Source organism: Pleuronectes platessa, chromosome 23 (genome assembly GCF_947347685.1).
Source record: "Pleuronectes platessa chromosome 23, fPlePla1.1, whole genome shotgun sequence".
Taxonomy (NCBI): domain Eukaryota; kingdom Metazoa; phylum Chordata; class Actinopteri; order Pleuronectiformes; family Pleuronectidae; genus Pleuronectes; species Pleuronectes platessa.
In genome coordinates, this window is record NC_070648.1 from 8,268,895 (window position 1) to 8,286,250 (window position 17,356).

Here is a 17,356-nt window from a genome sequence, read left to right on the forward strand (position 1 = left end):
CCATGGGGGGACAGAGGGACAGCATACAGAGGGCCTTACTCTAATTCCACTTAATCCAAAATCCTCTATATATCCTTACAGAACAGATAAAATGACTGCTATAAATCATACTACTACATTCTATAAATTCCCAGCCATTCGGAGGGCAAATAGATTGAGGGAAGAGCTGTTCCAAATCCTTCCAATTTAATCCAACAATTTAGTGCTAATTTTGCGCGTCACAGCCTCAATGGAGCCTCCCCTGCTTCCACCAGCATTGCAGAGACCGCCATTGTCCGGAATGCTCCCAAACACCGTCTCAAAGCCTGAAGAAGAATTGACCTCCGACAGGAAACTGTGGGTGACACCAGTTAATCAGAGAGATGGGGAATTTGGAAGTAGACCTTAATCAAGAGATGGAAGAAAAGTTGAGTGATATTGTACTAAAAGCAGCAGAGTTATCAATCCCTAGAAGCAAAGGACAACTTAGTAGGAAGAAAGAAAAGCAGTCCCGTGGTGGACAGAGGTGTGTAGTAGAACCATTTAAGAAAAAAAACGAGATTTTAAAGAGGTAAAGAGAACCCACAATTTAATAAAGCTAATTGAATATCAAGAGAAACAAGCAAATTTGTGAAGAAAAAAAATAGAGAAAGTTGGAGAGAGGTCAGTAGCAAAAGAGGCAGATCAACTTCAAATACAATGTATGGGGAATGATCAAAAAGATGAGGGGAATTCGAAGAGATTGGCAATACCCAATAATAAAAGTTGGAGAGAAAACAGCAATAACAAATTAACGAAGACAAGGCAGAAATAATGTTTAAGAGGCTTGCAGAAATTCAAGGCAGTGTGATCAGTGATCAACAATTATTTCCATCATGATTAATGATATGTACTCAGACATAGGTTCTGATATAGGAAGATCATTATGTGTTTTATGGAAAAGGGGTACAACATTTACATTAATCCAAGGGCAGATACAAAATGCAATCAGGATGGTAGAGAAGTGGTCATATTGGGATTTAGGTTATCAGTGGAACAAACAAAATGAATGATATTTTCTAGAAAAAGATAAGAAAAGTTTGTTTAAAAATGTATGGGGAACAATTAGACCACATTTCCCATTTGACACAAAGCTGACTTGGAATGTACATATAAATAAGATGGATTATGAAAAATGCTAAATAGTTCTTAATGTAATGCGATGTCTCAAAGGGTCTGCATGTGGAGCCAATAGTCGAACTTTGAAGAACATATGTAGTATATTAATGTTAAATAGTAAGTATTGTTAGAGTTTTTAAAAGAAACTGATGTAATGTAGAGGATTTAACTTTAAATTGTCTTTATGTGTTTATTTATTTTTTATTATTTATGTATTTCTGCAGCCCAAAGACTTTCATTTATGTATTTCCGCAGCCCAAAGACTCTGACCCACACTCCAGCATAGTAGGTGGCGGTAGTGCGCCTTCAACATTAGGTGCCACCCAGTATTAAACAAGAAGAAGAAGCAGAAGAAGACACAGAAAAAAAATACAACATATACTTCCGGGACACGTCAACAGAGCCGCTGGTTGGACGTCACGTTAGCAACAGCATCAGGAGCTCCTGTGCAGCGACAGTTTTAGAACAAACATGGAGACTTTATACAGTATGCCGTTCTCTGTGCTCGAGTGTCCCAACGTTAAACTGAAGAAACCATCATGGCTGCACATGCCGTCAGCAATGACCGTGTACGCGATCGTTATCGTGTCCTACTTTCTCATCACAGGAGGTAAACGAACGAGCTAAGCTAACCTCTCGCGGCTAGCTGGCTATAGCTAAATCTGGTAGCATTACATTAACCACCACCAGTGTTCTTTCATATGCTTCTGATAAATGATAGATCGTCACGTCAGATACTGTTTGCATTGGTTGTGTTTGTTTCTGAGCTTGCTAACGTTAGCGTTGGCACGTATGCTAATAACCGGTTTCTGGCTATGTTAGAACCAGATGTGATGGCATCTGTGCTTGACAAGTGAATACGATTGTAGTTGAACACAATCTCAAGATCAATGTATCGCTCTGTTGTCATGTGGGACATTATAATAATAATGATAACTTTATTTATAACGCACTGTTAAAAAACGGAGATTACAAAGTGCTTTGCCACTAAATCAAGTAAAGTAATCATAATAAATCACAATCAGCAGGATGCAATGTGACGGGGAGGTTTAGCTGTTCTGAAACACTACCTTTAGTTTAAATGAAATGAATAAATATATAGCTGTGTCTCATAAAAGCAGTAATATGACGAGTATAAATGAACAAGTCAAATAAAGGGTTTAAAGAAAACCAGTAAAAACACCACTTCACGTGAATGCTAGTCTATAGAAATGGGTTTTAAGAAGTGAGAGCTCCTCAGATAGGCCGAAGTTGATTGAACACAGGAAGTTAAGCTGTGGTCTGTTTGACGCCTAATCAAAACCTTTTTCTCCCTGCAGGTATCATCTACGATGTTATTGTTGAGCCGCCCAGTGTGGGTTCAATGACGGACGAGCATGGACACCAGCGACCAGTTGCCTTTTTGGCATACAGGTATGATACTCCTCACACATCTCAACCATTTGCTGTACATGAAGATGGACAACATGACAGAGTCCCAAAAGTGAAGCCAAAGCGTCTTGATTACCCCCTGGTGGCTGGCTGTAGTAAAGGTCATAAACCCGGCCTTAAACAGTCCAAGTACTACATTTTCCCCCCAAAGATGGTTTCTGTCATTTTGTATTTTGTCTGATTGTCTGTTTTTGTTTGATGATACATAAATGATGCTCAGAATGACCCACGATGGGTAAACAGGTCTATCAGCATTCATATCTGGGATAATTTTGCTTGATTACTGGATAGTGAGAGAAAGCGGAAATGCTTTGTCCATCTTTATATACTGTCTCATGATCTCAACATATTTACAGCACATAGATTGGAATGAATTAAGCAGAGCGAACGCATTTTTTTGTTTTGCAGGGTAAATGGCCAGTATATTATGGAGGGACTGGCCTCCAGCTTCCTCTTCACGATGGGAGGGCTGGGCTTCATAATCCTGGACCGCTCCAATGCGCCCAACATTCCCAAACTCAACCGCTTCCTGTTGCTCTTCATTGGCTTTGTCAGTGTCCTCCTCAGCTTCTTCATGGCCAGAGTTTTCATGCGCATGAAGCTGCCGTAAGTCTGAACACGTTTGGTCTTTGAGTTCTAATCGTCTGAACTGCCGGATGTTTGTCGTTGTCATGACCTGGTCTTTACAAGTTTGTTTTTTGTCTTTTCAGAGGATACCTCATGGGCTAAAGACACACACACACCACACCACACTTCAACAAAAATAATTCGGATTGGACGGATGAGATTCGACATTCGGGGGCTCAACAGAGATTCAGCAAAAATTATAGATAAACTCAACTTGACTGAAAGCACTGACCTTGCTGAAGAAATTCCTCCCAGTTGCACTGACTCACGCTGGCTATCTCTCGTTAGTGTGCAGTGACGTCCTCCTTTTTTCTCAACAAGTTAATGCAACAGATTCATAGCAGACCTGTATTGTTAGATCTAACATGAATGCACACCTATTTTACCACATGGTGCTGGAACATCATCTTTTCCCAATTTGACTGAATCTAGCATTTAATTTTTCCTTTGGGAGAAGTTAAAAGTGCTTTGCAGTGGATGACATACACTGGAGAAGACAGAGGAAGTTACTGGACACTGTTGGGATGAAGCCACTGCTTTAAAATCTCTGAATAGTTCAGAGGGGGTTCTGAATAACGTCAAAGTTGTGTGTAGTTGTCAAGAAGTCATGAAGAAAGCCTTCAAGCCGTCACAGATACATTTGTTTTGTACCAGGTTGTGAAATAAATCTTCCTTTTCAGAGCTCTTTGCTATGACTGTCATACTTTTATCAGAAACATCCATTTCTGCTACAAAGCCTAGAGGCAGAGTATAATGTCTTCAGCCGTTGTAAGGGATATAAAGCTAAGCTGATCTGTGGTCTGCTTGCGTTGTTTACACAAAAACAGCGTCATTATCCTGCCAGAAGGTGGCGTCATTGATCCAGAAAGTCCCATCAACAAGATACAAGAGCCTTCAAAATTCAGATTTTGGTCACATATATATATATTTCACAGAAAAAATGCAGCATTCAAATGAAGGCCAAGGATTTTTATAGGTCGTTATAAACTCACAGTAGAAATGAGTGGGTTGTCAGATACAGATACAAATCGGATTCACAAATATTTGTTACGGTTTAGTTTAACACTGCATTTTGTGTTTAATACAGATTCTTAGATTCCTGAGAGCCAAAACTAGTACAAGGAACAGAAGGTTGTACACAATTGAATGCAAATGTGGTCACTGGGACCGCAAAGCCAAAAAGAGCTTGTGCGCCCCTGCTCTGTAAGGCAAGCACTCATGGGAAACATATCAAAACAGCTGAGGAACAAGGGAAGATACAAAGAGAAATATTTCATAACCACTTAAAGAAAGACATCATGAAGCGCAGCATTTACACAGCTCAAATACGACAGGGGCAGTACTCACTTCATGTTCTCGTCAAATACACATTTAAAGAAGTTTATTTTGTATATGCAATGAAGACTTGTTTGACAAACACTCTAACATTACTACTGTAATAATACAAATATTTATCTTGTTTTCTAATGTGGAAAGACCCAACTTGTATTTATCAAATTATGCACACTGAGTGGGTCACTTGCTCCTCTCCTTTTATATGGAGAATTAACCCCGAGATCAACTCTGAGGCAGATCTTGGTTCCAGAGCGCAAATAACAAGTTGTTAGCTTGTTGGAACCACGTCCATTCTCTGTTAATGAAGAACATGGGAACTTAGATAAATAGCTGCAGACTGGTCAAACAGTGTCCCTGTTTATTTGGCCAAGAGGGAGTGGAATAAGATACACCATTCTCGGAAGAACTAGTTTACACTTGATTCAAGCCGACCTGGAAGGCAGAGGTCACCATAAGCATTTCCATTGCGGGTCAACAGCAACAGTGACCAATGTCCACAATGAGATAAGCTGTGTTTTAATTCAAAAGCCACACTGACACTCCATCACATGTTTTACACACAAAGCACATTTAAAAAAAATCACGATTCACTTCACGGCAAATAATTGTTGCCAAAAATAAAAAAAATTATGCAAAATACATTTCATGTAGCATGATAACCGACACAAAAAAAAGTTGTTGTACCACAGTTAAACTGTATTCAACGTGCTGTGCTGAATAAGCAGCTTGATTCCTAGTACAATTCAAATATACCCGAGGACATTGCAATCTCAAAGAAATTCAGAACATCATTATTAACATATTAATACTTTGCTCAAAGGCTAAAAAACCTTTCACCTCCGGAATTTATGACATCTGTAATCAGTTGCTTAACAAGTGCTGCAATTATGCAAGGCTTTATATCCTGAGACGTTTGGTTTGTTGCAGACTGCCTCCTCTGCTGTGAACTAAGCCACTGTGATACCGGTGTCCGTTCTCATTGGACGGCAGCTTGACATAGAATCCTGAACAGGAAAAGTGTGAGCAAAAAAAGAGAAATGTAGAGATTCTTTGCACTTTTTGTGGAAATAAGTGATAATAGGCGTTTTTGGAGAGTAAAGAAAATGTGTTTTGATGCTGCAAAGTCACACTTACCTTTCTCCATTCATTCTCTGTGTTCACCGCGGTCGGCAACTTCAAACCTAAAGCTGCCTCAAGCTCTGGAAACACAGACACAGTAACACACATGAGCAACAGCTCTTCTAGCCGTTACACACCTCGAACTACAATAATAATGCACAAGCCAGAGAGACGACAAAACAACGAATGAGGAAATGTCAAGTACCAGTGAGAATGTGGTCCATTTTCTCGACAACCAGGTCAGCGTCCGCTGTGGTGAAGCACAGGGGGGGTTTAATTTTGAGCACATTGCGATGAGGTCCGTCAGCACTCAGGAGGATGTAGTCTTCCTTCAGCCTGGAACAATATATATGAATCATTTTTCCACTAGTTGAGGAAAAGCACAGGTAGAACTAATAATATTGACGTCACAATCAGTCAATCAGCAGCCTGGGAACTGATGCAGCCTTTGTAAGTGTTGCTGATTCCACCTGTGTGGAAAAACTGAACAATAAAGTAAAATGAATAACAAAGTTTCTGTCCGAATTCATTAGCTGCTCACTATATAGTCATTATATAGTAATTTGTCGGATATATAGTGTGTAGTACGGTGGCCCCGAGCGCTCAATGCACTGCAGCTTAAGAAAACACATGCAAGTGGACAAAACAGCAAAGTAAGTAAACATCTTCATCAATTTGACAACACAACACGTAACAGAAACGCACTTACTTATATATGACCTCTTGAGCCTCAGCCGTAGCAGGAGTGAGCTTCAACCTGTCCCTCACGAGCTCCACCCCGACAAAAAGGCCAAGGCCTCTGCATGACGGGGCACAAAAAACACACTCAGCTTCATTCTTTGCCAAAACCTTTTTCTGGATCATGATGATGTAAACCAAAAATGAGGCACTTTTTTACTGATATCAACCCATTTTTATTATAGAGATATTGATTCTTCCAAAAGTGATTTAGGAGTTTTACGTTTGTTAGATGATCATTGCAGCTTCACTATATTTAACCAACACTCACTTGGTGCAGTGTAATACGTGTGTGTGTGTTTGTTTTCGAACCTGATATCTCCGATCAGTGGATGCTTTTCTTTCTGCTGTTGCAGCAGATTGATAAGGTATCGGCCCACACGTAGCGCATTGCCCTGGAGATCCTCCTTCTCGATCACGTCTAGGACGGCCAGGCCGATGGCGCACGACACCGGGTTACCGCCAAACTGAGAAATTGAAAGGAGGACAGAGCACACCAAAGGTTAGGCTCGCACAGGGAGGTCATGCATCATGAGAGCAAGACCAATATGCAGTTTATTTCATTTAATATGTTACAAATGATTTATGTCAGCATATCATTTTTTTGTGTGCTTAAGTGATAACAAAACCAACACAAAGTCTAACTCTGGAAAATTACCACCTACCATGAGAAAAAGAGAAATCGGAGCTTGCTGGATTGTTTGAGTCAATACACTTTGCAAATATGAACACAGACTTAATGTCAAGGACGAGGTCGGGTCAGTGTCATTCCTCGTCAATGTGGGACAAAAGGCAAAGATCGCGTGTGTTCTCTGTGGCCTTTCTGTTGTTGTCGTTGTCACAGATTTCAGTATCTCACCGTGTTGAAGTACTCCATCCCGGACGTGGTGAAGGCCTCCGCCACCTCTTTGGTCGTCACCACGCAGGACATGGGGTGGCCGTTGCCGATGGGCTTCCCCATGGTGACGATGTCGGGCACGAAGTCGTCCCCCTGAAGCTGGAAGGCCCAGAAGTGGGTGCCGACGCGCCCAAAGCCCACCTGGACCTCGTCGGCGATGATGAGGCCCCCCGCCTGACGCACGTGTCTGTGGAGGGGCCGCGAAACGGCAACGGCTCTTATCTCATTTTCAAACTACACGGCCCATTTAAACAGGCATCCTGGTGCAGCTGGTCGAAATTTGTGTCGGGGCATTTTGTTGTTGTAGTTTGCATCATGTACGCATGAGCCCATGTGTTACAGTTTCCGTGAGACGAGTCTACAAATGCTCTTCAGACATGAATGCATCTCTTACTTTGCCACTTGCTGGAAGTAGCCCAAGGGGGGAATAACCTGCCCGCCGCAACTCTGCAATGACTCAGCAATAAAAGCGGCAATCTGTGCAGGAGAGAAAAAGCAGATCAGGTCTGTCAATACGGAACCAGATAAACAGGTTAAGAGGAGGAGTCCTGGATTGTCCGGCTTGTTGATGGCCCTCCTGATAAGTGGGGTTTCAGTAGTTAGTTGCGCAGTGCACAAAGAGAGAGAGGACGCATGTTACTCAGGCTCAAAGTGGTGAACAATTTAAAGTTGTGTACTCACTTGAAACATGATCAGCAGGATGTGACATTTAATAACACAGCCGTATCGCCCTGTTGTTTCAATCATTAAAAAAAAAAAAAATGTAGGCCTCCTCCTGTGGTTGCATCATCTGCACAAACATCCATTACAAACTGCTATAAGTATGCTGTGTAATCTCTGTGTGGGCAGCATGTCCCCCTCGCCGCTGGATGCATGGACATGCCCTCGGTGCTTTTAACCATTGGATTAAAGGCCGACAAGTTTGGACACAGTCTGCTACACATGTTTTTGTGATCTGCTGTTTGACCCTAAAAGAGAGAGAGAGTCCTTGGCCTGAACCTGAGAACAGTAGGAGGAGGTGAAGGAGGAGAGAAAAGGGAAAATAGGTAAGAAGGAAAGTCAAATGAGCGCCGTACAAGACGTGGGTAACAAGGAACCTGCCATGGAATTCCAAACTGATAAAGTTGCTTGAGTATACTGTATGTAACATTTGCACCCCCTCCATCTCAATCCTTTGTGCACAACAACACATTCAGCACACCAGTTGCATCACATTGCATTTGGCTTATTGTCATCCGGAGCCAACTCCCGAGGAAACAGGTTATTCTTACGAAAGAACACAATAACGGGTGTCTGTGTTTAGTCGAGCAGTGTTGACTGCATCTGACAGCAGAACAATAAGAGACACAAACTTTACCTTGCCTCCTTTCTTGTGAACTTTCTCGATTATGTCTTTGACCTCATCTGCATATGCTGTTGCAGGATCGGCGTGGTCGGCCCTGTACTTGCCTCTGTACACATCTGGGCTCGGAGCCTGTTAAGGAAGCAAGAACAAAGCCTTATTACAATAGCTTCTTAAAATAGGGATATCGAATTAATTTAAAGGTCAGCGTTTTTATGTACGATCTTCTGAAAAGTTGTCATTGCAGGATGGAAGTAGAGGTGCTAAACAAAAACAAAGTACATGACTTCAACCGTAGTGTGAAAATAAAGATGGACGCGGAGCAGCGGGACCTCGATTCTGTGTGCGGGATATTTTGGCTTCATTTTTGTACAGTGGAAGAAAGTTCAGACATGTCGTCCATCTTTATTTCCCATCGATGATTGGCAACGTGAAGCTTTTTTTTCCGCATTTGTTGTAGCTTTACAATAATAGTGATGATTTGATTGGAACATGCAAAACGTTGATCCAATCAAATGTCCCCAAAAACAGCCCCCAAAAATAGTATTGATAAAGTTTCTGCAGCACAAATGTAAAATCATATCCTGGAAATGGTCTCTATAGTGAGTTTATCTGGTCCCACATCTAGTTTACATTCTGTCTGTCCTCGTCCATCCACATTCACGTGCACATACTGTATGTGATGAAAGGACATAGCTGTTTTGACAGCTGTTGAGTCAATTCCAGAGAGTCAAGAGTTTTGCTAAGGGGGTAAACAAAGACCTCAACTGTCGGCATTGGAACCACTGCTCGATTTCTTCCTGTCTGTGATGATGAATAAAACAAGCAGGCCAAGTCACCTGCACCACCGAGTCGCCTCGGCGTTGGCGTGTAACACGAGCGCCTGGTGTTTCCACAGGTCGCCATGTCAAACTACACCACTGAATTCCTACAGTACAACGCAGATAAAGATGTGGACGGTAGAGTGTCTTTAATGTTCTCGAACAGAGAAAGAAAATGATGCAGTCAAATATAGGAGGGAAAGATAATTCAGTGTTACATGTATATTACGATAGTGGACATAGGCAGGATTTGGCTATTTGGTAATAACCTGCCTTTCCTACCTGTCTTACCACTCCTATCTGTCCTCTGTGGTTCAGAATGTGTGTGTAAAACTTTCACCTTGGCCTCCCTTCAAAAATCATCCCGTTTCATCTTGCTCCGCTCAATCTTCCCGTTTTTTAAACCCACACATACACCGACACGTTGTGTACCCATGCAGGCAAGGTGTGGACACTCAACCGCCTGCCACAGCCCGGTAGAGCAAGTGGAGTCATGGAGTTTTGATGGTGTGCACACAGGCAAACGGGGCGAGCGAAGGCAAAAAAAGCACTCACCAAATGGACAAATGGATTGCGCTCAGCATCCGACAGCTGGTGGAACTTGTAGGGACTGATGTCGATGAGCGATGAGAGGTGGCCGTGGTAAGCACTGCAAACAAACACAACACAGGACCAGGATCAGCCCGTTCCCTCGACAGTAGCATCGATAAAATTAGTACTACGAGGACAGACGGACTCTCACAGCTCATTGTCATTCATGTGCTTTGATTTTGCTCGTCTGGTGCAGCACCGGGGGATTTAGTTTCTTTCCCCCCAACAGTGACGGGGCATCAGCAGCAGCACTTACTTTTCCAACGTGATGATGTCTTTGTGGCCTCTGTACTGCCATGCTAGTCGAAGGGCCAGGTCATTGGCTTCGGAGCTGAAGTTCAAAAGGGGCAAGGGTTACTCTGAGTTACTCAGTCACCACAAAATACACAGCAGAGGCCGCTTATATCGCTCCGACGTCAGACCCAGTTTCGTGCTTTCTTCACTGACCACAAGATGGGCACAGGAGATGATTACCTATTTATTAGTACAGAAATAAGAGTTAAAAACTTAGTCATTCAAGAGTTTACCATGAAAGCTACTTAAATATCAACTCTACTTTTGCTATAATTGTTAATTATTATATGGTAACTTGTGATTTAAAAGTCAAAATCGACGCATTAGCAAGTACGCAGGAATCTCATTAGCTGGCAGTATGGATGTGACGGGGAGAGATTCCCTGTGTGCTACATCATTCCACACGTGCTGGCTTGAGCTGAGGTGTGCACGCCAGCCAAGTTGTCTAGCCACTTTACAGCCATTGTGTTCCCTCTAGTTTCCTCCATTAGGGAAGTTTTTTAATTATGTTTGTTTGTTTGTTTGTCCGCAGGATTTCTCAAAAATTGGAAACTAATTTCCATGAGCTTCTGCGGGAGGTCTGGGAGATAACCCACGGAGGAGATAAACGTGCAGATGCAGTATTCTTGGCAATATAGGGCGTTAGCCTTAGCAGAGGTATGCACACAGTGTGCAATCTCAGGGATGTCCACACCTTCGTTTAACCCCGTCCTTTGTTTTTTGGCAGGTTATTTATTCCCCTATGACTGATGGATACTCCTTCTAGGCTTGAGTACATATGGATTTTTATGAGTACTATTGTTAACTTAAACCAGATCATTCCTGTTCACCCTGCAGAGCTGCAGCAAGCGGGGTCAATGAGTAACAACTGGTCCAGGGTGATGATTTGTGTGTCAGTGCTAAGAATGCGGAACATGCATTGCAGTATGTTGTTTTTCAGGTTGCAGTGCAGACAACCACCAGGATCACTGATGCTGAATGTCCCTTCTAGATTTTCAAGAAGCTTTGATTAAAATGATTAATCGAGAATCTTGAAAACGTTTCTTTGTGTCAATTGTTTGGTAACAGCCTGATGGCCGTACCTGTTTGGACTCTACCCTCTTATCTCACAACGTCAGAACAACTGGTAACTTTATTGCTGCTCCCGGGACAGCCCCCTGCTGATATGGGACTTTATCTGCACTGTTCCCTCCCTCAACCTCACTGATCCAGGCCTACTAATTGAAAAAAGAAGTACGGCCAAAGTTCATTGATGTTGTCTTTGTTGATAAGGGAGTGGCAGAAAGTAAGGCAGACATACCCGGAGTTGACAAAATAGCACACGGACAGCTTCTCAGGCAACGTGGCCTGCAGCCTCTGCGCGTACAACACCAGGTTGTCGTGCAAGAAACGGGAGTTGGTGTTGAGCTGTGCCATCTGCCGAGCTCCCGCCTGCACCACGTCCGGGTGACAGTGGCCCACTGAGGGAGAGGGAGGAGAAGTGGCACACAGGGTTAGAAACAGTGACGTCAAATGACAGCGTGCCATGACCACTCAGATTAAAAGATCACGACTGGATGCCATGAGCTGAAATTAAAGGCTTTTGATTGCGGTGACGACAGGTGATACATCGTTTTTGTGCATCTTCACGTGCGTGCATGTGTGCGTTTGTATACCATGAGCCACATTGTTGATGCAATCCAAGTAGCGACGCCCCGTTTCATCATGCATGTACTGGCCTTTGGCTCGCACAATCTTGATCGGGTCATGGCTAAAGAAGATCTTGCAAGACGGCCTGTGGAGGAAATACAGTCAGTGACATCTGTGTGTGGTGTGTGTGTGTGCATGCATAGTGTATCATTGTAGGGTATGGTTGCATATAGTGTATGTATTTGAAATATAATATACATGTCTGCAACATAATATATATATATATATATATATATACATAGTTATTGTTATCTGTGATGTGATAAACATGTATCTACATATCGTATACATATGCACATACACATATGCATTGACTGTTACCTATAATATAATGTAATGTACAAAGTATGAAGCTTCACTATAATATACATACCAAGATACATATATACATAGGCTGTTATCTACAATATACATGTACATGTATAGATGTCAAGCTGTTATCTGCATATATTATACATATCCATATATGTATACATGGTATGTAAATTAACATATACACATATATTTATCTGCAATATAATACACATACATGTCTACATATGAATAAAATGCACACATATTAATGATTACTGCAGCTCGCAGATCAAGAGGTATTTAACAGTGTATATCAAAATAACTGAATTATCAGATTAGCTACAAAAGAAAGTTCAATTTCAGAGTAAAAACAAAAACTTCAATTGTGTCATAACTGCCTCTCTGGAGGAAGTCTAGAAAACAGACCGTAGCTTATATAAAGTGGTTTTCCAGCTCTTAGACGGAGCCTAACTAACTTCGTGTCACTCATCTTACCCGATGTGCTTCCTCCGCAGGTCTATCGTCCTATCTTTCTCGAGTATCACCGCAGCGGCCATGCTGATGCTGTACAGCTGCTCGTCAATGCGCTGAATGAGGAGGTGAACCCGGCCGGCACCGCTTTACTTGCACACACACGCGCGCACACACACGCACACACACACACTGGCTGTGACAGGTGCCGCGCGCGCAGTGACGTGTGAGGACCGGTGAGGACTGGCGTCGCGCCAGGTGTTGTGCAGCTGTTCGAAGAAAAACTGCACACTGTTTTTTAGCTGCAATTGAGGAACATTTGCTTTCAGAGTACCTCCATTTTAATTTCATTTATTCCAAAAGTACATTTATTACTTTTGTGGTATCAGTATTTGAAAGGTGTTTTATGCCAGTGTTCTTCTACAACCTGTGTCATTTTTTTTTTATTAACATTTTGATTGCAGGACTTTAAGTAGAAGGGTTAGACAACTTAAATCAAATATTTAAACTACAACATGTGAGTGTCGTTGATTCCACCAATTAGCTAATGTTAATATATATGTAACCATTGTTTACTAGCCAAACTAACTAACTAACAAAGCTTAGCTAATCTAAACTTACTAATAAACAAAGTTAAGCTAAACTAACAAATTAAACTAAACAGACAAACAAACATACGAACAAACTAACTGAGCTAACTAAGGGAAATAAGCCAACTAGCCAAACATATAAAAAACGAACTAACAAACTAACTATCCAGCATTCCCCCTTATATTACAGTCTACTTCCTTACAGCAGGGGGCAAACTATGTACATATACATATCTGTCAGTGACCAGGATATTTAAGAACAGTAATAAAAACACGTCGGTTGCATGATGTATTTGAAAGACTGCATTTATTTGGCTCCAACAGTACAGTCATATGAAATGTCATCTTCAAATATAAGATTGTGTGAACACAAGGGTCTTCAAAGAAATATCAATCGAGTGGGTAAAAAAAAAGAAAAGAAAAGAGTAACACAAATGCAGAACATAAATTTAACATGTGCCACAACACAACAAATGGGAGGTTGTGACTCCAAAAAGCCACAAAACGGATTTTACTTTGCATTTTGAGCCACAACTGTTTTTTATTTTGAAGAGAATGTGGCAAAATAGTTACTTCAATAAGGCTGCGGTGCATCGGAAGGGTACAGAAGCATGAGATGTTCCAATTTCTCACCAGAGACCGGTGCTGTCTTTCAGAAAAATGGCCTAGATTAGTCAATTATCCCAAAGTGACACTTTGTTCTAAAATGTGAAAGACCCCCGAGCACTGACAAATACCCAGATGTGCACTCGCCCTGCTAATACTGACAAGAAAATAACATTTTTGGCACTTCCACTAACAGCAGAATAATCAAGAATGTGAAACTTCAACCAGGAAAGGCAACCATCAAACAAACGCAAACAGAGTCAATCAAATAAAAAAATCAATAAGAAAAATGTAGCTGCACATGCTAAAGATACAGCACCTTGTGAGAACAAAATACTGTAACAAAGTCTGGATGTCAAAACACAAGATGAAAAGAAAAACCTACATATGAAGTATTGGAAAAATCACTTTAAAACACGAGGGAAGGGAGAGTTAATCATTTGAGACTCAATGAAAGGTCCGTGTTCATAATGGTTTCTTTGTAAATAAACATTTTCTTTTTTCCAGGTAGTGGTAACACGGGGCAGCATGACTGAACAAATGGAGCTACAGAGATCACAGGTCGTGTGACAGTTCAGCGGCATTTGATGCTACGCACATTAACCAAAGGATAAATTGCACTTATTGTCAAATGAGCACACATCTTAACAGTACAGTAATAACAATAATAATAATCCACTATACATATATCAAACTACATTCAATGCAAAGGGGAGAGAGAGAGAGAGAGAGAGAGAGAGAGAGAGAGAGAGAGAGAGAGAGAGAGAGAGAGAAAGCTGTGATGTTTAGCATGGTTGCATTGGCTGGGCCAGTCAACGCTCGGGCCCCAGGTACCTTGTTGTCATACTTAGCGTTCTGACCCACTAAATAAAATAAAAGCAGATGTATTCCATTATAAGGCCTATACTCTGAATGCACACTGTAATTTGTAAAAAAAAAAATGACCAACTTCCTTCACGCTGAGCCGCTTTGCATAACGGTTTCACAACGCCTTCGCCCGGTAAAGAAACAAAGCCCCAAAAAGAAAACTACTGAGAGGAATGCTGTTCCGAACCATAAATGCCTTCATGTTTAAGAAATTATAGAAAAAAATAAATAACGTACCATTTAAAAATACTGACACAAATATATGCACAGAAAACTTTAAATTGTTACATACATAGAAAAACAACAACCAACAACAATAAAGAAACCTGTTGTGTTGTTCTTGCCACTGTTAGAGCACGTGAACTGGGCCGACTATCCGTTAGCACCATTATGATCTGTGTGTCTCCGTTCTTTGTAATGACGAGATGAACCGTACAATCAAACAGGAACCAGACATCGTCTCCAGTCCACCTGTGGTTGCTGCTACATCACAACAAAATGTTGGTTTTTGTTTTTTCCCCAATCCGCCCTGACAGTCAATCACTCACACGTACATTTGCAATGTTGAAGAAAAGGAGTGCGAGTGTCCCCTCGCATAGCACAAGCCGTGACGGGAGGAATTTGAATTCGTGAAAACCAGGCTGTGGTGTAAAAATAAATCTAGCTCCGATTATTTTCGCTCCATCCGATATGGAATGTGACATAACTGGCCACGCTTTAGCTTGTGGTTCCATGTACGGAAACTGAGAATTGCAGCTTGTCTGACATGTTTTCTGTTTTCTATATGTTTAAGACAATTCTTGAGGTGGAACAGATAACAACTGCCTGAATATGAAAAATCGGAAACACCAGTGACTGTTTGTCCCTGCATGAAACAAAACTGTGCGCTCCTCAGCAGCAACGCTTACGCAAAAACAAAAAAAAACGGAGGCGGATGGACACAATCTGAAGCTACAACCTTCACACTATTTCAAGATCCTGTAAAAAATAGAAATGAGAACCAGAGCATCTTCTCAATACATTACAACCAAAGCTTACCCCTTCTGAAATCAACACCATTCCCTCAAATTAAAAACATCATATAAAGTTTCTGATAAAAAGGAATGAATAAAAGCTTGAGGCACCAAAGGCTATTATACACAAAATACAAACAATGTTTTTAAGAATGAGAGCAAAAAAGAAAAGAAAGAATAAAGTAAAGATATAAGTGATTGCCATCCGTTGATGCTCTCAGCGTTGACCCTGAGAGGCAGATCTCCACGACTCCCCTGCAGAATCCTTCGAGAGAGAGAGGGGGGGGAGGGGGGGGGGAGTCCCCGAGTAGACCGGTCCGGTCCCAAATCCTTGTTTTGTCTTCCTGCCGACCCCCCCCCGGCTGTCCTTAGACGTGCGGTGCCTCTGACGCTGGGCCCCAAGTGCAACAGTAAAACAAACCCCCTGCAGATGTCTGACCCTTCTGCTAGGCCGCACCACAATAAAGCAACAATAACCAACAGCTCTACTTTCTGTGGGAGGAGGGGGGGAGGGGTTTCAGGCTACCAGCCACGGCGTGATTCCCTTTGGGAAGATTGAAAGAAAGCAAAAAAAAAAAAAAAAAAAAATTACTGATTTAGAGCTCTGGGTTTGTTTTTCCATGTTAGTGTTGTGTTTCTTTCTCTGCAGAAGCCATGACGCAATCACAAAACAGTGACATGTATGTACAATACATATAAATATAGATTCAGTACACTACTCATGCTTTTGCGGGGGGGGGGGCGGGGGGGGGGGTCCAGGGGTGCAATGTTCTGTTTGGCACAGTCTTTTTTTTTTTGTCTTCTAGAAAATGATGCTGCGTGAAGGGGGTGGTGAGACGAAACAACACAAAACACCTATAGCGTTTGGTGTTAGAGAGCCAGTCCAGATCCCCTTCCTCCTCCTCCTCCTCCTCCTCCTCCTCCGTCACCTCCGTCTCCTTTCCCCCTCGAGAATCTGGCTGGGCCGCGACACTCCACTCTGAGCCATGCAATGACTCCAAAGAGACAAGTTCTGCCGCCAGCCGAGGATCATAACTCAACCACCACGACGTGGATGCGAGAGCGCACACACACACACACACACGTGTTTTTTTGTTTTTGTTTTTCACACAGCGATGTGAGTAGAAGCAGCTTAGGGATGGTTATCTCTTTTTTTTTTCTTCTCTTTTGTATCATTGTACAAATAGACTTCTTCTTTTCTCTTTTGGACTATTCTCCTTCTTTTTTTTTTCCCCCATTAAAAAAAACTATAAATACCATAAAAGAAGCATTATTTACAATCTCCATGCGTTTCGGGTTAGAGTGATCACTGCAAGAAAAACACAGGAGAGAGAATGACATGAAGACGTTTTCAGTGTGTTTCATGACTTGTACAATGTTGAGTGAGGTATAAACATCGAGCGCTATGGCGACTGACTGGACAGGAAACCCATGCAAACATGAAGAGGCACAAAGAATCGAACAAGTGAAGATAATATTAAGAGCTAAATTTA

General features: G+C 41.9%; 3 protein-coding genes across 4 annotated transcripts in view; 1 reads left to right on the forward strand and 2 right to left on the reverse strand.

The window, feature by feature from the left end:
• The first annotated feature begins 1,510 nt into the window (after positions 1–1,510).
• On the forward strand, positions 1,511–3,876 carry ostc (oligosaccharyltransferase complex subunit). Its single transcript, XM_053416031.1, has 4 exons — positions 1,511–1,747; positions 2,457–2,550; positions 2,977–3,174; positions 3,279–3,876. The coding sequence occupies exons 1-4, from the start codon at positions 1,609–1,611 to the stop codon at positions 3,295–3,297; spliced, it is 450 nt and encodes a 149-aa protein (XP_053272006.1). The 5' UTR covers positions 1,511–1,608; the 3' UTR covers positions 3,298–3,876.
• A 1,149-nt stretch (positions 3,877–5,025) lies between these two features.
• Positions 5,026–12,966, reverse strand: etnppl (ethanolamine-phosphate phospho-lyase). Of its 2 annotated transcripts, none has more exons than XM_053416030.1 (13): positions 12,812–12,966; positions 11,989–12,107; positions 11,634–11,793; positions 10,296–10,370; positions 10,004–10,097; positions 8,643–8,759; positions 7,680–7,762; positions 7,247–7,472; positions 6,700–6,854; positions 6,359–6,448; positions 5,855–5,985; positions 5,665–5,729; positions 5,026–5,520 (listed from the first exon to the last, which is right to left on the reverse strand). In XM_053416030.1, exons 1-13 carry the CDS (start codon positions 12,871–12,873, stop codon positions 5,428–5,430), a joined length of 1,470 nt encoding a protein of 489 aa, XP_053272005.1. In that variant the 5' UTR covers positions 12,874–12,966; the 3' UTR covers positions 5,026–5,427. The 2 variants fall into 2 exon arrangements, with proteins under 2 accessions (XP_053272005.1, XP_053272004.1); XM_053416029.1 differs by having other exon boundaries at positions 5,026–5,534.
• Positions 12,967–16,380: 3,414 nt separating this feature from the next.
• Positions 16,381–17,356, reverse strand: part of LOC128430075 (collagen alpha-1(XXV) chain) — a 134,905-nt gene continuing 133,929 nt past the window's right edge. The window contains exon 38 of the mRNA XM_053416028.1: positions 16,381–16,407. Within this exon, the coding sequence (XP_053272003.1) occupies positions 16,381–16,407 (27 nt within the window). The remainder of the gene's footprint in view (positions 16,408–17,356) is intronic.